Source organism: Phocoena sinus, chromosome 7 (genome assembly GCF_008692025.1).
Source record: "Phocoena sinus isolate mPhoSin1 chromosome 7, mPhoSin1.pri, whole genome shotgun sequence".
In the NCBI taxonomy this organism is placed as follows: Eukaryota; Metazoa; Chordata; class Mammalia; order Artiodactyla; family Phocoenidae; genus Phocoena; species Phocoena sinus.
Window position 1 is genome coordinate 38,133,608 of NC_045769.1, and position 25,779 is coordinate 38,159,386.

General features: G+C 40.4%; 2 protein-coding genes across 5 annotated transcripts in view; one reads left to right on the plus strand and one right to left on the minus strand.

Moving 5' to 3' along the window:
• Window positions 1-13,796, minus strand: part of LOC116756443 (MOB-like protein phocein) — a 48,072-nt gene extending 34,276 nt beyond the window's left edge. The window contains exons 1-4 of one of the 2 annotated variants that reach the window (XM_032636775.1): window positions 13,465-13,796; window positions 12,706-12,870; window positions 11,666-11,755; window positions 11,347-11,586 (exon numbers count right to left, since the gene is read on the minus strand). In XM_032636775.1, coding sequence (XP_032492666.1) covers window positions 11,536-11,586; window positions 11,666-11,755; window positions 12,706-12,870; window positions 13,465-13,467 — 309 coding nt within the window. In that variant the 5' untranslated portion in view covers window positions 13,468-13,796 and the 3' untranslated portion in view covers window positions 11,347-11,535. Of the gene's footprint in view, window positions 1-11,346; window positions 11,587-11,665; window positions 11,756-12,705; window positions 12,871-13,464 lie in introns of those variants that run through there. The other variant, XM_032636776.1, reaches the window with a different exon arrangement.
• On the plus strand, window positions 49-25,373 carry HSPD1 (heat shock protein family D (Hsp60) member 1). 3 transcript variants are annotated; one of them, XM_032636769.1, is made up of 13 exons: window positions 49-235; window positions 7,754-7,913; window positions 15,064-15,239; window positions 16,282-16,534; window positions 17,172-17,254; window positions 18,077-18,172; window positions 18,575-18,668; window positions 19,762-19,930; window positions 21,474-21,573; window positions 22,148-22,393; window positions 22,782-22,956; window positions 23,202-23,380; window positions 23,765-25,373. In XM_032636769.1, exons 2-13 carry the CDS (start codon window positions 7,868-7,870, stop codon window positions 23,915-23,917), a joined length of 1,770 nt encoding a protein of 589 aa, XP_032492660.1. In that variant the 5' UTR covers window positions 49-235; window positions 7,754-7,867; the 3' UTR covers window positions 23,918-25,373. The 3 variants fall into 3 exon arrangements, with proteins under 3 accessions (XP_032492660.1, XP_032492662.1, XP_032492661.1); XM_032636771.1 differs by lacking the exons at window positions 49-235; window positions 7,754-7,913 and adding an exon at window positions 13,593-13,751; XM_032636770.1 differs by lacking the exons at window positions 49-235; window positions 7,754-7,913 and adding an exon at window positions 14,025-14,133.
• The last annotated feature ends 406 nt before the right edge of the window (window positions 25,374-25,779 follow it).

Sequence of the window (25,779 nt, forward strand, 5' to 3'; positions counted from 1 at the left end):
GGCTGACGGCAGAGCCGCAGCCTGCGCGGGGCAGGTTGGGAGGAACCCGAGGAGGCCGGGGAAGGACCGGCGGGCGGAAGGAGGGGCACTGGAGAAGGAATATCCGACGACTCACTGGCGGCAATGTGGCGGGAGGGAAGGACCACGCCGCGGAGGCCGGGAGTGGCTGCGAGGGAGTTCGCAGGCCATCGCAGAGAGCCGCTGCGGGAATGCGCAAGTTCGGCGTAACGCGTTGGTGCATCTCCTTGGGCTTAACTTTAACGTTGGTTAACGTTGGAAAGACAGAGTTTGCGCAATGGCGACCGTTTCAGTAAACTCTTGTGCAAGCAAATACCTAGAGAAGCGTAATTCTGTCCCGAAATCTGCCTAGGCGTGCAAAGTGGGAAGCCAGCAGTCTGGGAGAATTCCACAGACCCTGCATGAAATCGACCCAATTTCAAATCAGACTCGGGCTTAGAGTGTGAAATGATATTTCCGCTATCCACTAACTTCAAAACCAAGGGCTTTTCAGTAACAAGTTTGTGTAGATAAGAGACCCAGATGCCAGTTATCTGCGATAGAGTGGACCTCTGGTATTGTGTGTCAAGCAAACAAAATTAGCTTGTAAATTTTGCAAGTCAGAAGCAGGAGAAAATGAATGCCCCTTGACAGACAGTGGCAGTTGTGCATCTTACAGGATTTCAGATTTCCTTTGTTGCAAGTTTTAAGTGTTCTCTTAAGTCATGAAATCACAGTAGCATTGGCAAACTTTTTTTTTGTTCCTGCTTGGAAACCTTAAATCTTTGATCTGGGATGAGGGAGGCCATAGGTTACCAGATGCGAAGACAGTTAAAAGAGTAAACAGTGTATATACAGTAGGGTGATTTCCAAGAGAGGAAAACATCAGGTATCCCATCAAGTACACATAAAGGTGTATTGAGAATGCTGAGAGATGTAGCAGAGGCTCCAAAGATGGAAGGGAGGAGTGGAGGAGAGGTTGGTTAAAATGAGTGAGTGCAAAGCTGAATAACTCATGACTTGGAATTTTGTTCAAAAGCATTTAACAACGGGAAGTCTGTTTGCCTTTGAGTAAGATTCTTTGTATCGGGAAGATGTAGAAACTGGTAACTTTTTTTTTTTTTTTGGCCTGCGTTTGGTCTTCATTGCTGTGCGCGGGCTTTCTCTAGTTGCAGCGAGCAGAGGCTACTCTTTGTTGTGGTGCGCTGGCTTCTCATTGCAGTGGCTTTTCTTGTTGCGGAGCACAGGCTCTGGGTGCTTGGGCTTCAGTAGTTGTGGCACCTGGGCTCAGTATTTGTGGCTTGCAGGCTCTAGAGCACAGGCTCAGTAGTTGTGGTGCACGGGCTTAGTCGCTCCGCGGCATGTGGGATCTTCCCGGACCAGGGCTTGAACCCGTGTCCCCAGCATTGGCAGGAGGATTCTTTTTTTGTTCGTTTGTTTTGCGGTACGCGGCCCTCTCCCTGCTGCGGCCTCTCCCGCTGCGGAGCACAGGCTCCGGACGCGCAGGCTCAGTGGCCATGGCTCACGGGCCCAGCCGCACCGCGGCACGTGAGATCCTCGCAGACCGGGGCACGAACCCGTGTCCCCTGCATCGGCAGGCGGACTCTCAACCACTGCGCCACCAGGGAAGTCCAGGAGGATTCTTAACCACTGCGCCACCAGGGAAGCCCCAAGACTGGTAACTTTTCAAGAGCAAGGACAATTCCATCACTACCTCATAGACAGCAAAAAATTTCTTCATTCAACGAGTATTTATTAAGCCCCAGTACGTGTTTGGCACTGAGGTAAAAGTATGTAAAGGCGGCATCCTTAACCATAAGTTGCCTAGAGTCTAGCAATGGAGACAGCCGTGCAAATCACCAATTCTCTTACTAAATATAGTGAGGATCTAAGGCAAGCGGCACCTAAATATTGCCTCCCTAAGAGAGATAAGGGTGGGTCTGTAGAGAGCAGAGTCTTTAGGTCTGACAACCTCGCCTCATTTACTCCAAGGATTCAGTTAACATTTCCCAGATTGTGTGGTAGTCCCCGAGCTGTAAATATCAGTTACCTATAGTTGAAGGGGCTCATCTTAATGTTCTCCTAAGTCCAGATTTAATAATACTTAAGTAATACTGTTTCAGCCCATCTGAAAAGAACAAAAGAAAAAGTGAATACGTAGGTGTTAAATTAAGGAACAAAATACGTATTCATCTCTTTGAAAAGTCTAATCAAGTTACATTGTGATGTCACTTCTGGCCTTGTTCACAGGAAGAACCTTTTTCTTTAAGGTTGAAATGTTTCTAGCTCATAACCTTCACATTTTGATTCCTCTATCAGTCTGCAGATTATGACCTCCAAGCAAAAAGTTTTGTAACCATGATTAATTTAGGGGATGGGGGAAGAAGAAGAAGAAAAAAAAGCGTGATCAGTACCATAACAGTTACATGTAATAATGGGTTACTTGAATATTTTGGTTAAAGAAGGAGTAGTCTTTTTAAAAGCAATATGGACAAATGAAAATAACTTTAGACTGAGATTCAAGAAATCTAAATTCTCTTGCTTGTTGACTGTAAGACTTTTAAAAATATCAAATAAAAGGGTTGGGTTTTTTTTGTTTTTTTTTGTTTTTTTTTTGGTAATGAAACTAGTGCACAGCAGTTCTTTCCTTCTGCCTCATAGAGTATGAAAGTATAAAAGTAAATACTCCTGGAAGTCTCTTAAAGTTTTAGAAGAAAATATTTTGTAAATCCAAAGAATCATAAGTAATTTCAAAACCATCTATCCAATACGAAATTCTCTTTGGGGAGTTTTAAAATCCAAGTAAAATAGTGAATGCCCATTGTGTGTAAGGCACTGAGCAAGTGCTAAGAAACATCAATAAGATGTATAATCTATCCTCAAAAAGCTTAAAAATGAATGGGAAAGGAGGATATGTAAATTACTGTACTACAAAGCAATATGTCTTAAGTGTTAAGCAGCCCCTGATGGTTGCCTACTTGCTATCTGTACCCGTTCACTCATGTTCTTTGCAGACAGACTTTGATCTTGCTCAGTATCCATCTCTCCGAATTTGAGCAGAGAAAGGTAAACCCATCTCTAGCTGCGGGATAAATCCTCATTGGACTAAGCCAATGTTTAGTTAAAGGGTGAGCATGTGACTCCATTTTAGCCTGAAGAGATATGAAAAGATATCTGATGGAGCATTTTAGGGAAGGGTTTTCTTAATCTTGACGAGATAATAAAAGAGATGGTCCCTTTTTTCTGCCAGTGAACCTTGTTAAGTCTGAGGCTGCATCAACCGTCTTGGCTTGAAGGAAGCCAGCCTAAGAGCAAAGCTGATGCAGTGAATGACGCATGAAGTAGTTGAAATGTGCTATAAAGTAACATTTATCTGTGGAGTTGCAGGAGATTTCATTGTGGACCAAGTAAAGGTGAAGCAGCAGCGAAGTATGGAGCTGTATGTTCATAGCTGAACAAATTAGTTGTATGTGTAGCTTTATACATTTTCAATGTATTATTTGAAAATTAATTTCTCTTTATAAAAATTGTTATAGACAAAATTTTTTAAATTTATAAAGTTCAAACTTAGACAACTTTGACTACAAATGAGTGAGAGACTGAACTCCCACTGCACTTCATTTTTCTCTCTAGAATATTTGACCAATTAGTGATTGTGGTAGCCAGATGCCAAGATGGCCCCCAGTGATTATTATCTCTTGGTATTTACACCTTTGTGTGGTTCTCTCTCATGCTGAATAGGGCTGACCTGTTTAACCAATAGATTCTGTGAAAATGATGTTGTGTGACTCCTGATGTTAGGTGATAAAAGACATTGTGCCTTGCTCTCTTAGCTCACCTGCCCTGGGTGAGAAAGCTGTCATGTGTGAGGACCCTCAAGTAGCCTATGAGGGATCTGCATGGTGTGGAACTGAAGCTCCCACCAAAAGCAAGCATCGACTTGCCAGCATAAGTGACCATCTTGGAAGTATAACTTCCAGCTCCAGTCAAACCTTTGGATGATGGCAGCCTCATGAAAGACCCCAAACTAGGACCACCCAAATAAGCTGCTTCCAGATTTCTGACATACAGATACTGTGTGAGATATTCATTGTTGTTTTAAGCCACTAAGTTTGGGGTGATTTGTTACGCAGCAATAGATATCTAATACAGTAGTTCCTGAATTTTCAGGAAGATGTGATCAGAAGAGACAAGTCACAACAGACTGTTATCATTTCCTCTTTTTAACAGGGGACCTCATGTCTTTCATGAAGTTAACGGCATTTTCTACCTTTATTTTCTTTTTTTTTTCTTAATACTTATGCATTTATTTGGCTGCGCTGGGTCTTAGTTGCTGTGTGCAGGATCTTTAGTTGCAGCATGCAAACTCTTAGTTGTGGCATGTGGGATCTAGTTCCCTGACCAGGGATTGAACCTGGACCCCTGCATTGGTAGCACGGAGTCTTAGCCACTGGACCACCAGGGAAGTCCCTACCTTTATTTTCTAGATGACAGCAATCTCTATCTAAAATTATGCTATTACTTTAGTTGTTTACTTCTGCCTCCCCCATTTTATTCATCCCTGTATCTCCAGTGCCTAAGTCAGTGCCTGACACATGTTCAAAAAACAATGAATTACTTAAAAATACTATAATAAACCTTTTGAAATGACAAGCCAGATAAGTGAGTACCCATTGATGTTTTTTCCAAGTCAAGTCTACAGGCTAAATGAGACTGAAAGAGCATTTTGTAAGAGTTTGGCTAAATTTTAACATGTCTTAAAGAACTAGGCTTATCTGTAAGAAGAAAGAGGGTTTGGATCTATTCCTTATCTCTTATAACAGGAAAATCTCCATATAAGCCAAGATTGAAAAAGAAAAACACCCATAAACTATAAAACCAAAAACTATAAAAATACCTAAAGAAACCAATGGAAGAAATTTATATCGGAGAAGACTTTTCAGAGTTTGAAATAATAACCAGAAGCTATAATGGAAAACATTTATTCAACTATACCAAAATGACTTCCTGCAAATTCAAAGCATAAACAAAATCAAAGCCAAATTGATAAACTGGAGGGAAAAAAATTTGTCACAAAGAAACAATTCCCCTGATAGATAAAGATATCAAATCATAAAAGGCTAGTCACCCAGTAGAAAAATGAGCAGAAGATATTAACCGTCAACAGGGACTGTCAGTTAACCGTAAAGGAAATAGAGATGGCTCTTAAACACATGAGATCCTCACCATCATTCATAATGATAAATTAAAATTATCAGTTTGGCAAAACATAAACTTTATAACATCTTGTATTATTGAGAGTGGGGAGAAATCAGCAGTCTCATACATTGCTGGTAGGACTATTAATTGATAGAACTTCTGTGAAGGGCAACTTGAAGGGGTGTGTGTGTGTGTGTGTGTGTGTGTGTGTGTGTGTACACATATATGATTAAAGTCCACATACCCTTTGACATAGCAATTACATGCCTAGCAATTTATCTTACAGATATGAAATTTATGCAGAAATTTTATTTTTTGCAGAACTGTTTCTAATAGCATAAGTTTAGAATTTAAATGTCCATCAATAGGAAATGCTTAAATAAATTTTGGTCCATCCAAATAATGAAATATCATATAGCTATAAAGAGAATGAAACTTTTATGTACTTTATAGATTAATTCCAAAGACAAATTGTTAATACAGAAAAAAACAAGGTGCCAAATGGTGTGTATGGAATATTTTATTTTTCAAAAGGAAAATGAATATATATGTATATATATTTCATATGCACAAGATACATATGTTTATACACACACATATACATATGTATACATAAAACACCCCTGACAGGAAGAATATAAACTGTAACACTAGTGCTTCCAGGAATGGAACTTTGTGGCTAGGGCACAGGGATGGGAAGGACTCTTACATGCATATTATCTAGTTTTAAAAAAATTAAAGTTTAAGGAAAAAAAAATAACAGGCTTGGGCTTCCCTGGTGGCGCAGTGGTTGAGAGTCCGCCTGCCGGTGCAGGGGACACGGGTTCGTGCCCCGGTCCGGGAAGATCCCACGTGCCGCGGAGTGGCTGGGCCCGTGAGCCATGGCCGCTGAGCTTGCGCGTCCGGAGCCTATGCTCCGCAACGGGAGAGGCCACAACAGTGACAGGCCCGCGTACCGCAAAAAACAAAACAAAACAAAAAATAACAGGCTTGACTCAAAATGTTAAGTGACATCTTGTGCCCTCCTTTTACAGTTAATTCTTAAACTAAGAGGGGTTAGATGATTTGTCAAATGTCACTTAACTAGTATGTAAGTAACACGGGATCCAGAGCCTAGGTTTTAATGAGCTCTCTCATACAGATTGCTTAAGGGTAAAGAAAACATTTAAATAGTCTTCACATAAGTAACTAAAAAGCTCAAAACTCCATTTCTGTGTGGGTACAGAGAAAACAGCAATTAGCTTTCTGGATGAGGCATGTCTTAGTATCATGCTGGAGAACAATCTGGCAGTCCTTGCTGAGAAGCTTAAAAATGCTCACAGCTAGGTAAGTATTGTTGAGAGTAAATTGCTGTATCAGATATCAAACTTAAATATAACAGTTTATATTTATATTGAAAACACTGTGATGGAAAAGAGAGATCAATGAAACAGACTATCAAATCCAGGAATATGTTTATTTAAAACTTTAATGTATGATAAAGGTCACATTTCAAATTTGGGGGCAGGGGAGTGGTGGTGGGAAAGAATGGATAATCCAATAAAGTTGAGACAAGATAATCATTGGTTAAAAAAAAAGTCAGACACATATACTATACACTAAAATTATGGATCAATTAATTACTTACATTTCCAAAAGAAAAATGTACGAGAAGAATGAGATTTGACTAGCTAGAAACAAAACTGCACACCAAATTAGGAAACAAATGTGACAAGTTCACACCTCTATTATATAAAACCTTATGATCCATGTTGGTGGGAAAGCGGAATGGTGTGGCCACTACGGGAAATGGTGTAGAGGATCCTCAAAAAGTTAAAAATAGAACTACCCTACTTCTATTCAGGAATCCCACTTCTGAGTATTTATCTAAAATAACTGAAATCAGAATCTCAAAGAGATATTAGCACTTCCATGTTAACTGTAGCACTATTTACAACAGCCAAGATGCGGAAGCCTAAATGTTCATCTGCTGGATGAATGAATAGAGAAAATGTAGTATATACATACATTGGAATACTATTCAGCCTTAAAGAAGAAGGCAATTCTGCAACATTTGACGACATGGAGTGAACCTTGAGGACATTAAGCTAAGTCAAATAAGCCAATCATAGAAGGACAAAATACTGCATTCCACTTACATGAAGTATCTAAAATAGTCAAACTCATATAAGCAGAGAGTAGAATGGTGGTTGCCAGGGACTAGGGGGCGGGGAAAATGGGGAGTTGCTAATCAACAGGCATAAAGTTTCAGTTAAGTAAGATGCAAAAGTTCTAGAGATCGACTGTACAACATTGTGCCTATAGTTAACAATATCATGATGTACACTTAAAAATCTGTTAAGAAGGTATATCTCATGCTAAGTGTTCTTACCACAATAAAAATGAAAAAAAATTTTGTAATCCCGAGTTTTAAAAATAAGAACTTTTTGTAAAGCATACAGTTTCTGGAGCAATAGAGGAAAAAAATCATAATCTTGATAATGGTAATACTTTCACAACAGAATAGCTCCCTGGTAACTTTAATTTTATTCTCAATTTTTCATTTGTTTTTGTATAGAATTGTGGAAGGCAGACTTTGAAGTCAGACAAACCTGAGTTCAATTCCAGCCTATGACTTAAAATATATTTCACCTTGAGCAAGTTTCTCTACCTCTCTCTGCATCCTTCACCTATGAGGCAAAGAACATCTGCCTCACAGAGTTACTATGATTACACAGGTAAGCAAGATTATACGTTAAGTGCCTAGAACAGTGCCTGGCAAGAGGTAAAAAATGGTAATGTTATGAAAACTCCAGTCAGAATTTTACCTATTTTACCGTTCTCCTTACAATTGATATTTTTCTGTTGAACAAAAGGTAAGTGACAGCATGCTTTTTTTTTTTTAATTTGTTTTTGGCTGCGTTGGGTCTTCATTGCTGCGCCCAGGCTTTCTGGTTGTGGCGAGTGGGGGTTGCTCTTCGTTGCAGTGTGTGGGATTCTCATTGCGGTGGCTTCTCTTGTTGCGGAGCATGGGCTCTAGGCACGTGGGCTTTGGTAGTTGTGGCACATGGGCTCAGTAGTTGTGGCACGCAGCCTCTAGAGCGCAGGCTCAGTAGTTGTGACGCACGGGCTTAGTTACTCCACGGCATGTGGGATCTCCCCGGACCAGGGATCTAACCCGTGTTCCCTGCATTGGCAGGTGGATTCTTAACCACTGAGCCACCAGGGAAGTCCCAACATGCTTTTCTGAAACACATGGGTCCACATCCCCAATACCCATATTTTTGGCCCAAATTTCTCATGCCAAAATCCTTTTCCCTATTAATTCCCAATATAATCTCACAATCTAAAGTTATTTCTTTAGCAGTTCTGCTAGACAGGGACAATTTCCGTGGTACAAAAAGAATTCTCCCGTCCTTCTGGTTTAGTAGGTTATGGAAGGAGCCCTGAAAATTTAGGTATAGCAGGCAACTCGAAGGATGAACCAAGGTTTGGAAACTCATCTTAGATCTCAAAACTTATTTGCTTGGGTCTTGGGAAAAAAATCTTTAATAATGGGGAAGCCATAGCCTTTGACTGGATTCCTAATTGCAATTTACCAGCTACATGGCCTTGAACAAGTTTCCTCTTCCCCTCCATCAGTTTTCTCATTGGTAAATCAGAGGGAAATATGTGCTTACAAGGTTATGACCTCCAAAGCCTATTAGCTGTGCCTCGGGCACAGCAGGAAATTGATGAGCCACTTGGGTTCTGTAAAAATAGATTCTTTTTGTTTGTTTATTTATGGCTGCGTTGAGTCTTCATTGCTTCACATGGGCTCTTCTCTGGTTGTGGTGAGCGGGGGCTACTCTTCGTTGTGGTGCGTGGGCTTCTCATTGCAGTGGCTTCTCATTGTGGAGCATGGACTCTAGGCGCGTGGACTTCGGTAGTTATGACACGCAGGCTCAGTAGTTGTGGTGCACAGGCTTAGTTGCTCCGTGGCATGTGGGATCTTCCTAGACCAGGGCTTGAACCTGTGTCCCCTGCACTGGCAGGTGGATTTTTGTTTTTAAACTTTTTTAAAATTTATTTTTTACAGGTTCTTATTAGTTATCTATTTTATACATATTAGTGTACATATGTCAGTCCCAATCTCCCAATTCATCCCATTGCCCACCCCCACTTCCCCCCTTGGTGTCCATACGTTTGTTCTCTACATCTGCGTCTCTATTTCTGCCTTGCAGACCAGTTCATCTGTACCATTTTTCTAGATTCCACATATATGTGTTAATACACGATATTTGGTTTTGAATTATTTCACTCTGTATGACAGTCTCTAGGTCCATCCACATCTCAACAAATGACCCAATTTTGTTCCTTTTTATGGCTGAGTAATATTCTATTGTATATACATACCACATCTTCTTTATCCATTTGTCTGTCGATGGGCATTTAGGTTGCTTCCATGACCTGGCTATTGTAAATAGTGCTGCAATGAACATTGGGGTGCATGTGTCTTTTTTGAATTATGGTTTTCTCTGGGTATATGCCCAGTAGTGGGATTGCTGGGTCATATGGTAATTGTATTTTTAGTTTTTAAGGAAAGCAGGTGGATTCTTAACCACTGTGCCACCAGGGAAGACCAAGAGTTTCTAATCTTTTTACCCAAATATGACGAAAGCCTTATATATCAAATGGCACTAACGCATACATTAATGTAAATACACATATGTAATACTTTACTGATGGGGACGTGATCAAAAGTTGAGACCATTATTCCATGTCACTTAAAACTTCATCTAGACTTTAATTACACAAGAAAAATATGGAACACAACTTTTAAAAGACATGATTATAGACTAGTTTATAAGCAACCAAAACTAGGCAACAAATTTGACTGCAAGGCAGAAAGAGCTGGTAGCTGAGAGGCAGTCATGTTTAGGGGTTGGTAATCAACTTTGTTGTAGGATTGTTTGGGTTCAAATCTTAATTCTCCCTGGCTGCTATAGCTAAATCAAGCTATTTATCCAGTTCTGTCAGTTTCCTATTTGTTAAACTCAATAAATTGTAAACTAGATACTTACCAATTGCCAGACACTTTTAGATAACCCCTCCCCTTTTCCATGGTCATTATCACCAGGACTGAAATGTGTATTAAGTACTTAGGATTGGCTGACAAAGTAGCAGAGGCCATAAAGGATGAAGTTTTAGACAGCATCTGAATGTGGACTACCTATGTCCAATACTGGCTTTGCCACTTCCTACAGTGTCCCTGGTTATTACTTAACCCCTCTGTGCCCCACCTTACTTATCTGCAAGACAAGAACAGTACCTGGCTCATATGCTGTTAAAAGATTAAACCATCCACTATATGAAAGTACCTACAATGGAGGCCAGTACCTGGAAAATGCTTAAGAGTTAGCTATGGGGACTTCCCCTGTGGTGCAGTGGTTAAGAATCCGTCTGCCAGTGCAGGGGACATGGGTTTGAGCCCTGGTCCGGGAAGATCCCACATGCGGCGAAGTCAGCCCGTGTGCCTAGAGACCCGTGCTCCACAAGAGAAGCCACAAGGAGTAGCCCGCTCACCTCAACTAGAGACAAGCCCGCACGCAGCAATGAAGAACCAATGCAGCCAAAGATAAAATAATTAAAACAAACAAAAAAAGGAGGCCATGGCTGCGGAGCCTGCACATCCGGACCCTGTGCTCCGCGACGGTAGAGGCCACAGCGGTGAGAGGCCACAGCGGTGAGAGGCCCGCGTACCGAAGAAGAAAAAAAAAAAAAGTTAGCTATGCCTGGCATATAGAAGGCACCCAGCCAGTGTGAGCTATTATACCCTGCCTTCGAGTTTTTGCTAAGTAAATTATGTAGTAGTGTTGTTTTAAAAACTGGAAGTGTTAAGTTTTTCAAAATATAACTTAAGAAATAAGACATGAGACTAGATTTCATAAACAAACTACACTGAAATGTTTGATATAAATGAGGTCAGAATGTTGCTATTTGTCTTTACCTTCTTAAAATGTTAAGTAAGTGTAAATCTATGGCTTTCTATCAGCATCAACTATATATGTAAAAAGCCAACTTGAAAACTGAAAACCTGTTTCCCTGAATTCTCTGCAGGTTATTTCTAAAAAAAAAAAAAAGCCCCATAAACTAAAAACCATCTTTAAATCACTAAATAAAGATAAACCATTCATTTATATACTTTTATTTGGGGATGTTTAAATCAATACAGAGAAACTAAATTTCAGAGACACTGAATATCATTAGTTTGGATATCATTACTTTATTATAAAAGAAACACGGAAATTATTTACATGATGAAAGATTTCAGAACTTCAGTGGCAGCTTCACGTGATGCCATTTCAACAGTGACTTATTTTAGTCGACGTATTTTCCAAGAATGTCACCATCTCTAAATAAGAAATAATCCTGCAAACAGAGAAACGGTTAGTTAAGAAAACTAACAGCAAATACTTAGCCTCTCCTTAATAATATGAAGTTTACACACCTTGTCATCTATAACTACTTTGGTGCCTCCATATTCTGGGAGAAGAACTTTATCTCCAACTTTCACACTAACTGGTTGAATCTCTCCACCCTTAAGAAAATAAAGATGTTTATTAGTAAAGACATCTAGTTGACCAAATATTTACACTTTTATTAATCAACTGTGCTCATTCAAATCAAATGTTAAAAAAGGACTTTGTGGCCAAATGATATAATTTATACAACCATAGTTCTTCACTCAAACGTATCACTGTAGAGTTACACTTTGAAATAATGCACATGCAGTAGCTTAAACTAAAACCTGATTTCAGTGTAAAGGTTCAAAGAGTTATACTGGGAAAACTAACTGTAAGCTTTTTGATCGTTAAATATTAACATAACCTCTCAAGTATACGAAGTAAACCAGTTTTTAAAACTACATGTACAATGGTCATGTTTAACTTCTTTCAACACACAAAAACTTGAGTCTTCTTTCTGACTTTGGAACATACACTTCTTTTGAGATTCAACTTCTGTTCCTCCAAAGCAGATTTGGGGAGAGGGACTGAGGCAGAGCGCCCAAAGCCTTCCTATTCCTAACTCCAGGATAGCTCCTCGCTAGGCTTTTCTTAGAGGCAACTGGAACAATGCAATTAACATATTTGACCCCCAAGGGCATTTATTGCATATTCTAGTTGACACTTTCAGAGGTCTGAGGTCTAACCCTTAATTGGAGAATGACTACAATAGCCCAGCCAGCTCCTGTTATATGCTAACCAAGGCCGAAAGTGATTAAAAGGATCATGGCAATTTCAGTGTGTTAGAGGTTAGACCAAGAGTTCAAATTTATGCCGTCTGATTTTAATACTGTGGAACTCTCAATCATATAAAATAAGCGATTTTTTTTTCACAATCATTTTTGCTGAAAGATGAGGTGCGAACCCACTAGGGACTGATCTTTAAAATAACAAGCTACCTAAAAGGCTACTTTTAACAATAACCAGTTTTTTTCCCCCCCTCTCCTTCACATAAAAAATTAGTTCCATTTCAGTCCCCATTTACCTTTCCTTTAGAGCCTGATCCAACAGCTACTACCGTTGCTTGCAATACTTTTCCTTGTGATTTTTCTGGAAGCATAATGCCTCCCTTGGTTACAGTCTCGGCTGCACTTCTTTCAACTAATACTCGGTCAAAGAGGGGAAGAAACTTTCTAAATGCCTGTCCTGCCTGTAGAGAGAAAAACGTTAGATTTGAAACACAATGTATTCTCAACAGGCCACAAATGGCTTTCAAAGATAACGACAAAACTCAGATTTTTTCATTCAAAGGAAACACCTCTGAACGTTCAGCTCTAAATTCCGAGTTTAATTTCTCATTCCCTATGTGTGTTAGGGATCACTGTTGCTCCTTTGGTCAGCAGCCAGACGAGCTTCCAGGACAACCTTAGTATCTCCCAAGGTCAAGTATTCTCCTTCGTCGGATTTTTCTGTAAATTGTCAGCAAACATTGAAGTCCCTCTGCCTGGAGCCGTGCTTTTTTCAAAGCGATTACACACCCATTAATGTCCCGCAAGGGTCGGCCACTGCGCGTGCGTCCGGATTCCCATCCCCTGACACACACGCTGCCTCACACACGCGTGCAAAGAACCCTCCGAGGTGGAAAGGGTCGGGGGGGGGGGCCCTCGCCTCTCCAGGGTTCGGGCGGGCGCGGGTCTCTGAGTGGCCCCTACCCCTCCCTCCAGGCCCAAAGGGAATCGTCCGGACTCGCCGTGCGCCCCAGGCCAACCCGGCCCCGCCGGCCTCCAGCCCACGCGGGACTCACCATGACTCGGGTTGCAACACTTCGTACTCTCGGTCTCTGGCCGCCGCCGCAAAAGAGAAATCCGTAGTCCGACCCCCTGCCACGTGAACTCGAAAAAAAACCTCCTAGCGCGCAGGCGCGCTCGCCCTCGCCCCCGGCCCCTCCCCGCGAAAAGGGGCGGCCGCACCTGCGCGCGCCACGATTCGTTTCCTGGGCTCTGCGCAGGCCACTGACGCGCGGACCGGTAGGCGGAAGGAAAGAGGAGCTCTTTCTAGGCTTTTCTAGGCTTTTCTAGGCCGCGAGCCGAGGTGAGAGTACTTACCCTTCACCTCCCATCCCGGAAATGACGTGATTTGACCCTTGACCCACACAGAGCCCGGCGCCTCCCGGAAAGTTCTGGAACGGCGCGCCGCCCGGGAACTAGCCTAAACCGGCCGGAGAGGGCTAATTCAGCTGGCCTGGCCCAGCGCAGTGGGGAGGGGCGGGCCTGGCGCGCGGCGCGTGCAGATTGCAGGGCCCGGGCGGACGGGACGGGGGTGGGAGCTGCCTGCGCGCGCGCGCGCTGCGGAGGGGCGGGGGGAGCGGCGGAGGGAGGGGACACGGGCTCATTGCGGTGTGCGACCTGCGCTCTGTCCCTCACTCGCCGCCGACGGCCTGTCTCGTCGCCCACTAGCCGTGCCGCTGCCCCAGGTACGCGGCCGCACGCGCCGTCTCATCCATGCGCCTTGGACCCCGGAGCCGGCCTTCCCCCGCTGCTCTGAGCGGGCTGGCCGGCGAGAGCCAGAGCTTCCCCAAGGCGCCGCAGGCCTGGGCTCGCTGAGCCAGGCCCCGTGGGTGCATGCAGGGGCCCATCACGTGCGGCGTGGATCGCTCGCCCGGGCAGGGCGCAGCTGGGAGGGCTTGCCCGGGGTGGGGTGTGGAGTCGGGGAAGTGTATTCACATGGTCCCTCCGATGGAAGCCACTTTGGCCGGGTGTAGGGTGCCGCGGGGTGGGGGCGGGGTGGTCGCAGCGTGTGGGAACGGCTTTTGGCCCCGCGAACAGATCGGGTACGGCGCATCTACCCTTGACCTTGCTGGGGCATCCTGATGGAAAGACGCGTGGGGCCGCCCGGAGTGGGCAGAGCCGCCGCCCCCAGCTTCGCGGCCTTGCCTACTGCACTGATGCAGTAGCCCCGAGTGGATACATGAAGACATTTTAGTAAGCGGATTTTTGCACCGTTAGGCATATTTTCATTCCCCTGGTCACGTGGGTTTGTAAATTGTCCCTTTCTTGTAGGCTTGGTTTTTCAGGGGACATTTGGAGCTGATTTGCCCCCAAGGCCATTTTAGCGCTGAAAGATTAACTCGTTTTTAGCATCATGGGTAGGTGGCCATGGGGAAGAACGGTGTGCTTTTTGCTAGTGCTATAGGTCAGGCGTGGGGCGCCCACTTAAGGCTTGCGCTAGCAGCTGGTGTTTTGGGACGGTGGCGAGTTTCGAGGCCCAGCTGTAGTGGCTGGCAGAGGTCAGCCCAGCTCGCTTCTAACATTTCTTGTTCTGATGCGCGGGTGTTATGTTTGTGTTGTAACACACCACGGGTAGCGCTAGTATTGTACTGATGATCTGCTTGTTTCTCCCCCAGAAATGCTTCGATTGCCCGCAGTCCTTCGCCAGATTAGGCCAGTGTCCAGGGCACTGGCTCCTCATCTCACTCGGGCTTATGCCAAAGATGTAAAATTTGGTGCAGATGCCCGAGCCTTAATGCTTCAAGGTGTAGACCTTTTAGCTGATGCTGTAGCCGTTACTATGGGGCCAAAGGTATCAGTATTCTTACTTTGTTGTAATTTAGAGTATTGTTAAGGAGTAATATTTTTGTTGATGGTGAGAGTCACGGCAAGCTTTTGAACAGTGCTTTGGTATTCGTAAACTGCTTCTGCCAAAGCAGAAAGAATTTTATTTTGTACAATGTGTGGTGTAATCCAGTGGTAACTCCTAGCTCAAGACGGATTGGTAAACTCGAGGTGGAATTAATCTCGTTTGCCTGCTTGAGTTAAATTTTGGATCCTTTCCCAGTAGTTAGTACCAGGCATAGAGGGAAAAATACAACGTCCACAATACCTTAAGTATGTGCTGGTAGGTGCTAGTTTAACCTAATGTTTTTCTACTGTCCCTTGGTTCCAAAGCACATTTAAAATTTTAAGTCTCACTTAGCAAGAGATTGATGAGTGAGGGGTAATTAGTAATTTGAGGAGACCTTTTTGAGGGTCGTGCATGGTGAAGTGATGCTTCATTTCAGGTTGAAACCAGTACAAATATCAGTGATACAAACTATATAAAATATAGCATATGAATGCCTCACAAGAAGCAGCTTTGGTTCAAATTCAACAGCTGCCAATACTATTTGCACCATGTTTAAGATTTAATGTTGAACAACTCTGAAAGTGTGTATTGTACTTGTTAGTATTTTAGAAACTAAATTTTAAAACAAGTTTAAAAGTAAGTTTTCATATTATTATTACAGCAGGTACTGGACAAAACTTAAGTATGAATTTTGTGAAGTCTGCTCTGGAATTTCATTATAATCTACCAAAGTGGTATTGGTTCATCTTGTATCATTGTATAAGAAGACATCTTTTAAGTCTCTAAAATTGTTATCATCCAAGGTTATGCACTTAGCAACAAAGGTCATTTTGTCTGAACTAAGAACATTGATGAACTTGCCCTTTAGATTCATGCTGTAGATCTGATAAAAATTGTCAGATGTTGCATTAAGGCTTTGAAGTAATTGCCTATTGTGAAAACTGCTGTATTGTAGGCTAAATAGTACTTACAGTGTGTGACTCTGTTTTCTGTGCAATAGGGAAGGACGGTGATTATTGAACAGAGTTGGGGAAGTCCCAAAGTGACAAAAGATGGTGTGACTGTTGCAAAGTCCATTGACTTAAAAGATAAATATAAAAATATTGGCGCGAAACTTGTTCAAGATGTTGCCAATAACACAAACGAAGAGGCTGGGGATGGCACCACTACTGCGACTGTACTGGCACGCTCCATTGCTAAGGAAGGCTTTGAGAAGATTAGCAAAGGTGCTAATCCAGTGGAAATCAGGAGAGGTAGGAATATCTCTTCATTGTCACCACAGTGTTTTGAACTATCTGTTAAATTGTATTAGAAAGTTGACTCTTTCTTGTTTCTCCTCTCTCCTAAAAAAAAATCTTTTAATATCTTAAAAAAAAAAATCAGTAGTGATCGAATTCCTATGTGGTGGGCACTGTGCTGGGTGGCAAAGAGGAAAATCTGACTAAGACATTGCCTGTTGTCCACAGTCATCCATCCCTGTGTCTTTGTCCCCTGGTCCGCTTCTCCCACAAACCAGGTTTACTGGAAGTTACAGCATGTACCATTCACCTTGAAAGTAATAAGTTTAATGGGGATTAGAGCAGAGAGAGATGATACAGTTTTGATGTTTTACTTTAGTTATTTAGAAAGTAGGGCTAAACGAGGAACCAAGTCACCCAGGATGTCAGATGGGGTTTTTAAAAACAGTTTTTAAAGTTTCTGTTTCAGTGCATGCCATCCAACTCCCATGTGATTAGGAAAAGTACTGGTACAGAAGCAGTGCATAAGCGTTAAGGCATTGAAACACTTAACATGAATCAGAATTTTTAGTTGATGTGGAGCCACAAGAGAATAAGCATATAATTCGAGAATAAGCATATAATTCAAGAATAATATTTATTCTTGAACCAGGTGTGATGTTAGCTGTTGATGCTGTAATTGCTGAACTTAAGAAGCAGTCTAAACCTGTGACAACCCCGGAAGAGATCGCCCAGGTATGGATTTTTTATAACATTTTATGATAAAGTTAGAATTTTTTTTTAGTAACGTGATTTTATCCCAGAATTACACGACAGTATCAGAATAGCAACATTACCCAGTCACCAACATTGGAAGCATTTTTCTTACTGCTAATGCATTTGGAAATTTCCCCGACCAGGGATGGAAGCCGTGTCCCATTTAGTGGAAGTGCAGAGTCTTAACCAGTGGACCACCAGGGAAGTCCCCATAATTTGACTCTTAATGAGTTCTCGTTTTAGTTCTGCATGACTGAGTAAAAACTCATTTGTATGTGTAGAAAATGTTCTTTGGCCATTTATCAAAGGTGCATAATTTTGTCATGTCCTAATATTGCCACGTTTGCCAAGGGGAAGAAAGTAACAGGGTCAGCTTCCTTCTTTTCTCTTTTTCTTTTTTTGTTTTTTTGGCCACACCACGTAGCTTGTGGGACATTAGTTCCCGGACCAAGGATTGAACCCGGGTCCCTGCAGTGAAAGCGCCAAGTCCTAACCACAGGACCACCAGGAATTTCCTCTTTTCTGTTTTTGTTTAAAAGAATAATTGTGTGTTTATTTCATATCTTTCAAAAATAATGTGGCCAAATACTGGATTTTTTAAAAAATTGAAAACAGGATCAATACTTCATTACAATTATTATGCCATAAAATCCCCTCCCTCTTTCTCACTGCCACCATCACCCTCCCTCTAGCTTCCCACCAAGGATCTATCAATTTGGAAGTTACTGAGAAAAGGGAGGGGAGTTGATTGCGGACAGTAGCCTTACCTTTCAATTTGGAAGAGTAATTTGATTGTTTCAGGTTGCTACGATTTCTGCAAATGGAGACAAAGAAATCGGCAGCATCATTTCTGATGCGATGAAAAAGGTTGGAAGAAAGGGCGTTATCACAGTAAAGGCAAGTGTGTTTTTAATGACACATAGGAATGAGGTGTCTGATAATCTGAGTTTTATAAATATAAAAATTTGATCTATATGTGTTTCCAAAAGTATATTCCGTATAATTTTTTCATGTGTAATATTGGCACCTGTATAGAATAGAGTGCTTTCTGTGTTCTGTGTGAATTATTAAACTTTGCCTTCGGGAGTAAATCAGTCCTAACTTAGATGATACTGCCTTCTAGCTGTAAAAATTAGTTCAAATGCATACATGTATTCTTGCAGAAGTGGAGTTGGATGCCCTGGGACATTTGCATATTCCTATCTGGATTCCTTATGAGAAGTGGGGACTGTTAATTGGTCTATACAGTTTTTGTTTCTTTAATGAAATTCACATAACGAATTCTTTGACTTTTCATAGGATGGAAAAACACTGAATGATGAATTAGAAATTATTGAAGGCATGAAGTTTGATAGAGGGTATATCTCTCCATACTTTATTAATACATCAAAAGGTAAGAGCAAATCAGTAACTAAGTTTTTTTTTTTTTAACATAGTTTGCTATGTGACAACCTGAGGGCATTAGTCAGTGTCAGACCTCAAAAGTAAATTCATATGTTCCTCACATTTCTATGGATTTCTTGCTTATGCTGTCGACCACTCAGCATTTTCCCCAAGTCGAGCTCTGAAACACTAGTTCTGTAGAATGTGAGCAAGTTTCTATTTTATGGTAAAGTAAGTGTTGGACATGCTGAGTGAACAGAGTTAAACAGTTTCTGACTGTGAGACTTCTAGAGGCTTAAAAATGATCATATATAATGTGAGTTTCCAACTAGGTGATGTAGAATGTGGATTTTCTTAAACTTATTTGATTACAGAACACTTTTCACATGGTCTGGCTCTTGGACTAAGAGTAATATGGAACACACTGGAAAATGCTGCACGGCTGCACCAGTGTGGACTGGCGTGAGCAAGAAGTTAGACAGGTTTTGAGGGTGAGCAGAGAAATAGAAGTTTGATGTAGAATAATTACGACAAGATGATTCTGGAATAAGTTATCTACTTGGAACAACTTACCATTAAGCAGAAAGGAGCTGGTGCCCTTAAACTAGACCACCACACATCCATTGCATCTGAACAGGGATGAGGAGAAAAATGCAAATTGGAAGAAAGCATCATCAGACACAATGGAAAAGGTTGTGATCCAACACCTTTAGAAGCAGACTGAGAGCTCATCAGGGGACTGAGGCAGTAATGGCAAATTCACTTATGTATTATTTATAATAGTTATATATTTCTTATTTATTACTCTCTTCTCCTACTTGAATGAAAACTTCTAAAGAGCAGAGTTTTATTTTCACTTTTTTTCCCACTGATCTACCTCGAGAGTCTAGAACAGTGCCTGGCACTGGCACCCAGTCAGTGATGAATAACAGTGAATAAATAAATAAAAGAAAGTTCATGTATATGAGAAATGAAAGGAAAAACATGAACTCATCAATCACTTTTAAAGTGTACTGGAGCTTTGGTTTAGAGGTTTTTCTAAATTGCAGTCATTTTCAGGATAATGTTCTAAAGTTGGTTAGAAATGTTCTTTGCTTTTGCAGGTCAGAAATGTGAATTCCAAGATGCCTATGTTCTGTTAAGTGAAAAGAAAATTTCTAGTGTCCAGTCCATTGTTCCTGCTCTTGAAATTGCCAATGCTCACCGTAAGCCCTTGGTCATAATTGCTGAAGACGTGGATGGAGAAGCTCTAAGTACACTCGTTTTGAATAGGTAATAGGCAGTGGTATTTGGTTTACGTTTCTGTGTGGAAGGCAGTTATTTGTATTGATGTTTGAAATCTCCGTTATGTACCTTCACATTGAACTACTTGTGTTTGTATAATATTAGTGTGAATCATGAACCCTTAGTCCAGTTATGATTCCGTCTTTTTTGAATGGGGTCCCAGAGTCCTTAATGTTTTGTGCAACTTTCTCATAAGATAGCCTAAGTGTTTACAGTTGTTTTGAAGATAAATGACTTGAGTTTTATTCTTTTTTTTTACAAAAAGACTTCTGGAAAAAAATATTTTCACAATTACAATTTTTCATGGGAAGAGGTAAACAACTACCATTCTGAATAATCTGTTAAAAGGAAAATTTAGTTAATGAGTAGTCTGAAATAGAGAAATTGGTACTCAACCTAAAGTAAGTTGAGGTCTATTCTTTTAATTTTTTTAATCTATAGTTTAATGTATTACTTTTTACTTTTAGATAGTGTTAACGCTATAAACAGAATTTTAGGGCATTGTTAAAATACATATTATTCCTAATCTTAGAACTGAAGTACATTAGAAATGAGTCTCCAATTTTCATTGTAATGGAAATGCACAAATGAAATAGCAGGTATATATTAGAGAATTGAGTACTTTGACCTAAGTGAGTTTACTTATCCTGGAATGTTTGTAGACTGGATATGCTTTGGGGATTATGAAAGAGCCCTAGAGATTGTGGGATTTGAAGCCGAAATAGAAAAACAGTAGGCCTGAAGAGTTTTCATTGAGCCATTTTACTGGTAGCTGTAAAGTTGTATCTCTAGTTTACTTCGCATATCATCAGAGGTTAAGTAACCCTCTGATTTTTATTTGGCTCCTTAATAAAATTGACCAGTTCTTAGTTTGTACATTCCTTCCATTTCAGTCTGGTCTCAAATGGGCATTTTTAAAATTGTATATTCTGAGTATTCATTACCTGATTAAAATGTAGGTAAGCTTAATGATATTCTCAGCAATATTTACATTTATAAATGAACTGAATTAAAAATACTGCTTGCTCGGAATATAGCCAGTATTATATAACTATAAATGGAGTATGTAACTTTAAAAATTGTGAGTCACTGTGTGAAATATATAGTATTGTAAATCAACTATACTTCAATAAAAAAGAAGAAACTGCTCAATCTTGACTTTACTAGCAACTTAATCTAATACTAAATGGAACCCGTGGGTTAAGGGTAAATGCCGATTAGATGATCTCCAAATTTAATATATAGTAATTCTGATTTTCACAAACTATAAAATAGTTATCACTATTTACATGTTTTCAACTGGAAAGGTCAGCATGTAAGGTTAACAGTTTATTAAGAAGGTAAGCAGATACTGGCAAATATGGATAAATGGAAAATTGCCCTTTCCTGTCTCAACTTGACCAAAAGTTGCTAGGGAGCAAAAAAAAAAAATCTTTTTAAAGTGCAGTTTCCTAAGTAACCTTAGTTGTCAGAACTTGAAGTAGACAGACATTTTTCTAAAATTTAAATCTTATTAATAACTTCTTAACAGGCTGAAAGTTGGTCTTCAGGTTGTAGCAGTCAAAGCTCCAGGTTTTGGTGACAATAGAAAGAACCAGCTTAAAGACATGGCTATTGCTACTGGTGGTGCAGTAAGTAAAATAAATGTGATGTTGGTTTACTGAATGTTATTTATACATCCTAGTCTGAAATTTATAGGCAGAATTCACATTTTCATAGTCAGATACTACCATCTGAAATATTTACTTAATCTGTGTTTTTATTAGATGTTTGGGAGGTAGAGATTGGGTTAAATAGTGATAAGGTCCCTTTCTTTAACTCGCCAAGAGTCTGGCCCAAGAATGGGCTTATTGACTAACCTGTTTTCAAGAATGTAGTAGAAAAGACATGGATGGGATCTAAGAGTTAGGCCTAGGGTCTAGTTTTGGTTGCACCAAAAGTATGGCCTTAGGTGAGTTTTCTGAGTTCACAGTTTTCTCAAAGTTAATAATTGAGAATTAAGTGAGAAGCTGGAAATGTCATGAAAGACTATATTCAGACTTTGTTTAGTCTAGCTTTGGTCTCGAAACCTCACATTTCAAAGAAACACAGTATTGCAAGATGTTTCTTTTATCAAAACACCTGTAGGATATATTACCAATGAATTTGGTGTAATGAAAAAAGCTGTAATCTGTAATTTGTTCATTCTTTAAAATGTTTTTGTAGGTATTTGGAGAAGAAGGACTAACTCTAAATCTTGAAGATGTTCAGCCTCATGACTTAGGAAAAGTTGGAGAGGTCATTGTGACCAAAGATGATGCCATGCTCTTGAAAGGAAAAGGTGACAAGGCTCAAATTGAAAAGCGTATTCAAGAAATCATCGAGCAGTTAGATATTACAACTAGTGAATATGAAAAGGAAAAACTGAATGAACGTCTGGCAAAACTCTCAGATGGTGTTGCTGTGCTAAAGGTAAGATGCATTGTTATAAATAAGCTTCTTGGGTTCTAAGCCCAAGATGACTATTTCTGTGGTATGTAACCAAAATATTTAGGGAATCAACTTCCTTGTGGAGATATTTATTATATAAAATTTCTTTACTGAAACATTCCTTCCTTAAAGCCAGAATTGAACTTGTAGTGGGTGAGTTGTGTGGGAACAGATGTTTTGTTAATAATCAGTCTAGAGTCTGATTTGTGAGACACTATTAGCTGTTTAATCACATAGTTACTTGTAACAAATAGGCAACCTTTTTAAAATTGCTTTTTAAGTAAACTAGGTGCTTTTTAATGACCCTTTTGGCAGTCAGCTTCTTGAATGGGAGAAGCCATGCTAACTGGAATTCTTTCTTAATCTTTAGGTTGGTGGGACAAGTGATGTTGAAGTGAATGAAAAGAAAGACAGAGTTACAGATGCCCTTAATGCTACACGAGCTGCTGTTGAAGAAGGCATTGTTTTGGGAGGGGGCTGTGCCCTGCTTAGGTGCCTTCCAGCCTTGGATTCAATAACTCCAGCTAATGAAGATCAAAAAATTGGTAAAAAGTTACCTTAGTAATGAGTTTACTTGTAGCCTGATTTTAGTCTTTCTGTTGTTAGAATTATATTGTTGCTGCCACTAGATGGAATAAGAAGTCATAAAGCAATTTCCAGAATAACAAAAGTAGAATAGCACTGATGTCAGAGATCTTTCAGGGGGAATCTGTACTCTCACAAGTAGAATTGTGCTATAATAATTACAAAGGAAAGAACTAAATTTGCTAAAAATTTATTTTCTTTATAGGTATAGAAATTATTAAAAAAGCACTCAAAATTCCTGCAATGACCATTGCTAAGAATGCAGGTGTTGAAGGATCATTGATAGTTGAGAAAATTTTGCAAAGTTCTTCAGAAGTTGGTTATGATGCTATGCTTGGAGATTTTGTGAATATGGTGGAAAAAGGAATCATTGATCCAACTAAGGTAAATAGTTCACCAGTGTCTAAAAATACTTTCAAGGACTCTTCATTAAGTCTTGTTAATTTGTTTCTTTTTAATTAATTTATTTGGTTGCGTCGGGTCTTAATTTTGGCACACGGGATCTTGCGGTGCAGTGCGCAGGCTCTTTGTTGAGCACAGGCTTCTCTCTTGTGGCATATGGGCTCCAGAGCATGCAGACTGAGTAGTTGCGGCGCGTGGGCTTAGTTGCCCTGTGGCATGTGGGATCTTAGTTCCCCGACCAGGGATCGAACCTGCGTCCCCTGCATTGGAAGGCAGATTCTTAACCATTGGACCACCAGGGAAGTCCCAAGTCTTGTTAATTTTTTACTAAGGAAAAGTAATATTTTATCAAAACTTTTTTCCTAGGTTGTAAGAACTGCATTACTGGATGCTGCTGGAGTGGCCTCTCTGTTAACTACAGCAGAAGTTGTAGTCACAGAAATTCCTAAAGAAGAGAAGGATCCTGGAATGGGTGGAATGGGTGGGATGGGAGGTGGGATGGGAGGTGGCATGTTCTAATTCCTAGAATAGGGCTTTACCATCATTAATGAGCTGTGAGAGGAAGCTCAAGGCAGCGTTCCTCACCAATAACTTTGAGAGGTCAGTTGAAGGAGATGACTGAAGAAAAGGCTGGCTGATGTTTAAGAAAATCACTATAACCATCAGTTACTGGTTTCAGTTGACAACATAGAATGGTTTACTGCTGTCATTGTCCATGCCTACAGATAATTTATTTTGTATTTTTGAATAAAGACATTTGTACATTCCTGGTAAATGAGTATAAGAGCCATGCACCAATGTACTGCTTTCAACTTAAATCACTGAGGCATTTTTACTACTATTCTGTTAAAATCAGGATTTTAGTGATTGCCATCAACAGATGAGAAGTTAAGAAGCAGCCTTTCTGTGGAGAGTAAGAATAATTGTGTACAGAGTAGAGCAATATCCAATTATGTGACAACCTTTGTGTAATAAAAATTGTTTAAAGTTAATTGTGTTAGCCTTTCTATGATCTAGAGGATATGAGGAATGAAAGAAAGCCAATTGAAGAGGGAAGGGTAAGGTAAGGTTTGACCCAAGTGTTAAAATGTTATTCTCCCTATAGTTTCCTTATGTTTCTCTGTTTATCTTTGCTGCAGACTGGATTATATTATTACATTGGTAATGGGGGAAATTTTGAAAGGTGACAACTCTGAATGTTGTATGTGTTGAGGTTTGGCCATAAAGAAAAGGGCAGCTTGTTTCTTTGAAGGGTTATGGTTACTGTTCCGGAGTCTCAGCATCACAGATAAGCAGTGGGTTCCCTGCTAGGTACCCACAAGTGAGGAGGGCAGGCTTTACAGTGTGAGTGCACTTCAGTGGAAAGGAGAGGTGTGCCATTCAAGCATAATGAATAGCAGGGAAGGGCATCCACAACTTGATAATGCACAGCCCAGTGTGATCACCTTTATAAGAACTTGAAATGGGTTTCAGTCTCAATGCACTTGGTCTTTATTAGATAAAACAGTATAGAAGTATGGCTTTTAAAACAGCTGTGTGTGCATCCGTGTGTGTGTGTGTGTTGGGGACAGATACTGATTTGCAAGATAGAACGTTGCTTCCTACTTTAAAGCACAAGATCTTATGCAACAAGAACATAGTTTTTTTACTTTAACCTGTGTCAAGAATGTAGTCTTATCTTGGAGCTATAGAATCGATCTGCTCGGTGGTAAGGAACTCCAGTCTGTTGCTCAGTTTGGCCCTGGGGTTGCTGCTAAGAGGTCTGGTATAAGGTAGAAACTGAGGCAAATGTTTCTACTTTCCTTATCTAGTATGAATAGTTTGGACAGGAATAGAAGGAAAAATAAAGTCCATGACAGATCAAAAGTCAAAATCACTTGAAATCCTGTACCTAGAAATACCTTCGCTTTGTTAACTTGGTTGGGTTAGAAAAAATGACAAGAGATGAGAGGGGACTGACTGAACGAATAAAAGGCATTTTAAACAAAACTTGTCTAGACTGTACTTACGGTTATTCAAGTGGCAAAAGGCAACCTAGCTAGTGGTATCAAGGGTTGGAGGAAAAGAGAAACCATGGGGAATGGTTTTATATAGTTTGTATTTTAAAAGCCAAACGAAGTGAGTAGAAGAATAGGTGTAAGAAATGAGAAACACTGGGACTTGAAAGATTTCTAGGTGCTTTTTTTTTTCCTGGTTGCTGTTTGATCAGAGAGAATGACTAGAGCCTAAAGAGATCAACAGGAGAGGAAAATTTACTAGGTGTTATGTGCTAGGCCCTGGGCTAAGTCCTTGGATTATTTTAACCCTTAGAACAAAATTGGATTAGGAATTACTTATCAAGCCTATGCTACAGTTAGTAAACTGAGGCTCTGAATGGTTAA

Bases quoted from the DNA above. Each gene is read 5' to 3' on its own strand.
- HSPD1 (XM_032636769.1), top strand. From the start codon at position 7,868: ATGAGGCAAAGAACATCTGCCTCACAGAGTTACTATGATTACACAG. The intron at 7,914-15,063 runs GTAAGCAAGATT...TTTCTCCCCCAG, and splicing joins GAGTTACTATGATTACACAG to AAATGCTTCGATTGCCCGCA. The intron at 17,255-18,076 runs GTATGGATTTTT...TGATTGTTTCAG, and splicing joins CCCCGGAAGAGATCGCCCAG to GTTGCTACGATTTCTGCAAA.